Below are 7,553 nucleotides of genomic sequence, written 5' to 3' on the forward strand. Positions count from 1 at the left end.
TTCGAAAATTTTTTCTTTACCTTTTATAATTGTTCTGACCGTCGATTCCGGTAGATCAAACTCCTTTGTCAATTCACAAATTTTCATTTTTGTATCGAAGTCTTTAATAATGTTAACTTTACATTCCAAAGATAAAGTTTTTCTTTTCTTGTTTGATGCAGAAGAATCAGTTCTACTTCGTTTGGATGACGTAGTAAAGTCTCTCAAGTCTCCGCAGAACACAGAAACAAACACAGAAATAAATAACACAAAATAAATTGTATCTATGAATCCTGAAAAAATATTAATATACATCAAGTTTCGTAAATGATTTCATTATTGCGTTTTCAATAATGCAAACAATGTTAGTATTGTCTAACAATATTTACAGAAGTAAATAGTTCTGAAAGTGTTTTCGAATCGAGATAAAAGATGAATATATGCGTTATATTAATGGTAATTTTACCATTATTTATTTTAATTTACGCTCCTGTGGGGCAAAACTATAGGATACGTCTACAAAAGAAATTCGTGAGTGATCCAAGCTCGTTGCTCCTCGGTTCTCCAACGGAGGAGGACGTTGCTTATAACGAAGACTTGAAGAATGTGTTTTCAACACAGTTTAGAAACAAAAATGGTGTCCTTGTTCCACGAAGCAAGTCAAAAATTCGAAAATTGGACTGGCTCGTGGGACCGTCGACTCAAAGAAATAAAGAATCGCCAATGGACAAGGATCAAGATCATGACGACTTTGAAGAAAAGCGTGGTGTAACTAAACCAAAAATAATTAAAAATTCAAGAAATGAAGTTTCGAAGCTTTCTTCTTTTATAGAAAATTACAAAAAATACAAAAATTCTTATTTTATGCGGAAATATGTAAATGAAGAGATCGAGCAAAAAAAGAGGAACGAAACAAACGAGAAAATTGGATAACAACATCGAATATTCGGAGAAGAACGACGATAAAAATCGTCTTAATACAATGTTAATTGGTCCAACGAAGCAGGAAGGTGGCGAAAATAAAATTTCTGACAGTCTCAAAACTTTGAAAGTGAACAGAAAGCTCACAGAACAAGAAATGAAGATCATAATGAAAAAATTCGGCCGTGCCATATCCAACGTATTGGTGACTTACCTTATAATATCATTGATATTTTTACTTATTACTGCGCTCGTGTACATCTTTAAGATATTTCACGAGAAACAATGTAAACCAGAGAAATGCGAAGTACTCCACCAACCAAAGTCCATCTTTTACGTCGATATTGATTCGCTTCCGCATGATAAGCATGAAAAACAGATACCAGAATCGTCTTTTCACGTCAGTTCGGAAGAGGAATGCAAAGAAACTGTTTTGCTAATGGAAGAAACATTGGAAGACGAAGATATTGAAGAAACAACTCCGTTATTATTTCCAAAATCAACGTCACCGAAAACCGAAAAGGACAAGTATCATTCTTCTTCGTCGAATGGGACCGAAACTGTACAGACGATGACCAAAGTTAAAAGTCCTGAAGACAGCGGCTCATCTAAGAAAGAGGAAGAAGCCAGCTTCTACCAATACCAAAAGAGAAACAGTTCATACGAAGAGGATACTTGCGACTTTCGAACATTGCAAGATATAAAAACACGGGAAAATGATGATTCCAGTAAGGAATGTGGATCAGAAAAGAGCTCAGTTAACAACATTTCATTAAGCAATCAAGCCCACGATCTGTACACGGTCCATACCATCAAATATAATAACTTATCACCAACTCTTCATATGAATAAAGGAAGCTTCAAGAACTCGAACCGAGTTACTCATTCTGGAGATGCATATGAGAGATCATTTATGGAACGTGGTATAAATTCCGACGATTATTTTAAAGGAAATCATATTGTCTTAAGAGCATCGACTCGCGAGGAACTTGAAAAATATAGAGTGGATCTCTGCACAATTTTGGAAAAAACCAGCGAAAAATGGATGGATGAAGAAGACGATTTCGTGAAGGAGAAAATGGATTCATTGTCGAAGGATAATCGACCGAATCGTCAATTAAGATTAGAAAATACACCAGATGCAATCGAGAATTTCAAGACTGGGAGAGATTTTCTCCGTGAAACAAAAAAAATTTACGTAATTAGACCTGTACGAAAATCCAGAGAAAGCGACTAACCGATAACAAAATTGACTTTTAAATAATTAATCTTTAAGTACATTAATTTTGTGTTAATTTTTAAATAGATTATTAATTACTAATTTATTATTTTGAATGAGTTATATTAAAAATATTTCCAAAATTTGTGTTGTCTTTTTAAAAATATACAGAATCACTCACCTCTTTGTAAACAGTACCAGCATTTTCTAATCTTTGTTAAGTGGCTCTTTTCCGTGCTCATCATGAGTATGGCCTAGCCCATGATACAGATGGAGAGTGGTAAGTGAGGAGGCCCAACGTATCCATGAAAATTTCTACATCGACTTGAATTCGAAGTGGTTCCCCTAGATTGGAAGTCTGGTGTCTTCTTTCAGCATTTATTATTGATGTTAGCCTATTACTATGAAAGATCTTGACTAAAACCCAATTTCATCCCTCTGATTTACCATGGGTAGCATAATCAGAATCAGAACATGTACAGCCTCTGGCGTAGAAAACCCGATTCATACGCCATAAGTTGCAGGGGCGGGCGGTGACATTTGATGATAGGGAAGCTGTGTTCCTATAAGAAGCCGACATCCAGGGGCAATCAGTTAATTCTTTAAATGTATTTTTAATAGATTATTTATCTGACGTACTTAATAAATAAACAAGTTCATTATAATTACCTCTGTTATTAGATCCAATATATTCCATATGCCCTCTAAATGCCAATTCTTGCTTTGATAAAAACATTCATTTACAGAGCGAAAAAAAAAAATGCATTTACAGAGTGAAATTAGTGTGTGGAATAAGAATGTCTTTGACAATTTAGCTGGCAAAAGACACGAAAAATCGTAGATTCTTTCGTATTTGAAGCAATTTGGAAATCGAAGCGGAATAGAATTTAATTAGTAAATAATATAAAATAAATATTGAAAATTGTAACGAGATANAATTTAAAATAGTTTGAACATTTGGTTAAAAAATCGAAATGTATGAAAATATTTATAACAATGTCTGAAATGTTATCAATTTAATACATCTAAGTATTCAATGAAAATTAAACGTAGTTGAAAACGAAAAATCGCATCTAAAATAGTCGAGTAGAAGCCGTTTTTCCGGTTAAGCCTTAATGCTCTCTCTCTCTCTTTCTCTGTCTCCCTTCCTTCCGTGGGGAATTACGAAAAATCCCTTCTTAGTGTACATTTTCATGGCATACCCTACTGAAACACAGATAAAAACAAAATATTACATCTAAAATAGTACAGTAGAAGTTGTTCTGGTTAAGCCTTAATCCTCTCCCTCTCCCCTCCGCCTAGGAATTTCGAAAAATCCCTTCTTAGTGCGTGTTTTTATGATGTACCATAACTGTGTACCAAATTTCACCTTTAGGTTCAGTGGTTTGCTCTGGGCAATGATGAATCAGTCAGTCAGTCAGGAAAAGTAATTTTATATACAGTAGAACCTCGAAAACTCAGCTCTCGATAACCCGGCACTCCGGATTATTCGGCCACACCCTGGCAGGGCAAAAAAATCCTTAGTTAATTAATTTTCATTATAGACAGCTTTATAAAAGTATAAAAGCTCTCATAAAGTATCTTTCTGAGGTCTGTCTTATCAGGTAAATTATTGTACACAGTGTATTCATTAATTTTCATTTTCATGTAGTAAAGGCTCTATGCCTTCATAAAGGATGTACTTTTCCTTTGTTTAAGGGTATTTGGGCAGTTTATTCTCTTTTATATTCTCAAGTAAACAATACATACAAGTACAGTACAGTATTTTCTGAGGAAACACTCATACTTATTATTTTTAACCCCATTCCTGATAACCCGGCATTTTCACAAATTCAGCCACCCTTCGGTCCACATTAGGCCGAGTTTTCGAGGTTCTACTGTATTTAGATTAAGGTTCTTTCCTTTAGTTTCACAGCAGTGATGTTGGAAAAATTTATTGTTCAGAAACAGAACAGAACAACAAATTCAATAAGATAACTATGAAAGATAAAGCAATATTATATTTATAGTATCTATGGTTGTAGGAAACAGAACATCTAATAATAATAATATAAATGTTTATAATATTTAAAAGATTATATAAACTTTTTGGCTGATTTAATATTTGTACTCGTAAAAAGCAAATTTAAGATTAGTAAACTATACTGTCTTATCTAAGCTGATAATGACATCAATACTGATATACAATAGTGGTTATATCTTTATTGTATATATTTTTTTTCATACACTAATAGTTTTAAAATAAACAAAGTATTATCATGTTGTTTATCAATAAACAACATTAGTTGATAATTATATAATGTAAGTGTGCAAGTGTATTGGAGTTCTTGGGTATTTCACCTTTCACAATGGTTTTATGATTTCATGTAATTTATATCATCTACATCACTATCAACTTAGTTGAGACAGAGTATAGCAACAAATCTCACTATAAAAGTTTTCAACTATATCAATGAAGACTAGAGTTATTAGATGATGTCACTTTTAATAATGAAATACTGTTCCAGCTATAAAATTGACTAAAATAAAAATAATTGTATATTACACATGAATACATTTGTAAACTTTTTAGATTTTTATATCAAATTGTTTGAAATTAAAATAAAAAATGCAAATGAGAGGCATGATAGATTTCTTTTGTCGTCTTGGTAAAAAAAAGTAATGCTTTAAAAAATGATTTTAAAATCTCTTGATATACATCTGAAATTTCTGAATATTTTAAAATGTTTATATTTTGATAATTTGATAATTTTATAATATAATAATTTTATGCTAAATTACAGAGAGTAGCAAAGAAGAAAATTTGAGCTCTAAGCCTAAAACAGAACCTAAATGGGAGCTTCGGAGACAGAGAAAAATTAATCCTCGATATGCATCGGATGAATTTTCTTCTATCTTTAATAATAGCAAATGGTCTTGCAGTAGTTCAAGTAGTGCTGATTCTGATTCTTCCAATCATTCAGATAAAGCTTCTAATCAAGAAGCTAAACAAAGTGATGATTCTTCTTCTGCTAACAGTGATAATGAAGAAGCTGAAATGAATAGTAAGAAGACAAAAAGAAAGCATTCAAAGAATTTAGAAATTGAACAGAGTAAAGCAAAAAAAGTAAAAGAAAATCAAGAATTGAAAGAAACTGTACACGACAAAAAAGAAAATTCTGGCAGACGGACTCGATCAAAATCTCTTGACACACATTCTTCTAATAAAGACAGTGATTTGGCTTCCATTCCTGCATGTACTGAAAATGAAACCAGTAATACAGATATAAAAACCAAAACTTCTGAATTAAATCCTTTACCAGATAGTTCAAAAGAAGTAAGGTAAGATAAAATATAGTTTTTATAAGTTTATAAAATAAAGACAATTTTTACAATACAATACTGACAATGTAACACAATACAACTAAAGAATGATTTAGTCTGATTGTTTACTGTTATAAGTTAATAAATTTCACAAAACAAATTGTAACATTAATTGATAATATTTAAATTAATTTTATCTAACTGTATTTATTCAAAATGACAAACTTTTTTAAATTTACATTATTTACTTAAGGCCAGATTTTTTCAGATATTATTTAGTCTAGACATCACATCAACTTACATTATTTCATTGATTAAAATGTAGGCATTTAGACTGCTCTCTTGTACTAATATTAATAATTACATAATTTTAAAATTAAAATGGACCCTATTATTTTTCTTATACATAATTATAACCTGAAAAAATTCAACATTTATCATTTATTAAAATTTGGCCTGATTATTATAAGTTATTTACATTTGAATTAAATTAATGTTACTTAAAAATTTGGAATGTTTATTTATTTGTTTTAATTACAGGAATAGCAGAAAAGAAAATGCGAAACAGGATTTGTATAGCAAAACAGATGAGTCAGACATACAGATATGCACTAGGAAACGTCAGAGAGATCTTTCTCCCAGTTCATCTAAAAGGAAACGATAATTCTCTTCCACGATGACCTATAACATTGCTGTGGTTTTCCGTACTAAATTTTGTAACCTATAGTTCGTTTTATAGCTTGATTTGTTAAAACAAATCATGGACACTTCATAAAATATGATATTCAAATCATTGGAATGTCTATTAAAAAAAACTGTCAGGTTTTCTTCCAATTTTTGGAACAGACTGATTTATATTAGAGAAATCTTTTTAGGAAAATATTTTGATAGCTAATCATTTGTAAATAATTCATTCATGAAACCAAATCCATATAAATCAACATTTGTATTAATTATGATATATATCATAATTCATCATTTAAGATAAAATCTTTGAATTTAATATGATAGTAGACTCACCAGAAAGTATTAAGAATATTTAGATTTCATTATCAAATATAACTGACAGACCTATAATTAAAATTACACATTTATATATAATAAATGTATCTTTTTAAATATGAATGACGTCTCTCAAATATACTTATATATGCTAATACTCACTTTTAATGTAAGATTTATGACTAAATTTGTTTACATAAGTGTTGTCTCATTCACTTATAAAATGTCAAATTTATGTTTCAATTGTGTTTTTATCCTTTGTAGATCATTTAAATAAATATGATCATTTTTTTTATACTAATTAAGTATAATTTACTTAAAATTTTGACATTGAAAAATAATTGTAGCATGTGTTTGCTTAATATATTTTTGCATCGTGGATTTATACATTGATGCATACAAAATATCTTTTCATTTACATATCTCAAACAAGATTGTAAATAATATGAGGTAATATGTTCTCATTTATTTTATTTTACAGTGTGTTTCAATCAAGAGAGAAATATATGCTCATTTTTAACATTGTAAATTTATACTTAGAGAGTATTTAGTTTACTTAATATTGAAAAATTAGCAATAAAAAATTGTTTCTATAGCAAATTCTTGTGTAGGGAGGTTATTATATGATAATGCTGTTTTAATTCAAACTTCTAAACATTCTTTTATAATAAGCTTGTTTTAAACACACAAAGTAGACCCCAAAATAAATAGGAGAAAATATTTACATAATTGCTTTTATTAGTGATGTTTAAACATTCATAATTTGATTAAACACTAAATATATGATATAATAATTTTTTGGAGTACAGTAATACCCCAAATTTACGCGATAGGTGGAACCAAGCGGTAAGCGCGTAAGTCGAATTCGCATAAGTCGGTATAATTTCGCATATAAATACATACAAATAACTTTTAATTGGGGCCGGAGACTAAAGAAAACAATAATTTAGAAAAAAATGATACATATGTATAACAAATTAGGCCTATATTATTTTACAATTTTTCACATTTACTTGATTATTACGCCATAATTTTAACATTGTTTCCATCTCAGCGATAATACTGTGATGTTTACGAATGATGCTTGAATTTAAAGATTGAGCATTTTTCACAGCTTCGAGAATTTTTT

At 29.9% G+C, this 7,553-nt stretch overlaps 1 protein-coding gene across 1 annotated transcript; it reads left to right on the top strand.

The window, feature by feature from the left end:
* The first annotated feature begins 4,787 nt into the window (after positions 1-4,787).
* Positions 4,788-7,298, top strand: LOC111622495. Its single transcript, XM_023364887.1, has 2 exons — positions 4,788-5,440; positions 5,963-7,298. Exons 1-2 carry the CDS (start codon positions 5,157-5,159, stop codon positions 6,084-6,086), a joined length of 408 nt encoding a protein of 135 aa, XP_023220655.1. The 5' UTR covers positions 4,788-5,156; the 3' UTR covers positions 6,087-7,298.
* The last annotated feature ends 255 nt before the right edge of the window (positions 7,299-7,553 follow it).

The sequence above is a fragment of the Centruroides sculpturatus genome, unplaced genomic scaffold (genome assembly GCF_000671375.1).
Source record: "Centruroides sculpturatus isolate CEXI.00-Female unplaced genomic scaffold, Cexi_2.0 scaffold291, whole genome shotgun sequence".
Classification (NCBI taxonomy): domain Eukaryota; kingdom Metazoa; phylum Arthropoda; class Arachnida; order Scorpiones; family Buthidae; genus Centruroides; species Centruroides sculpturatus.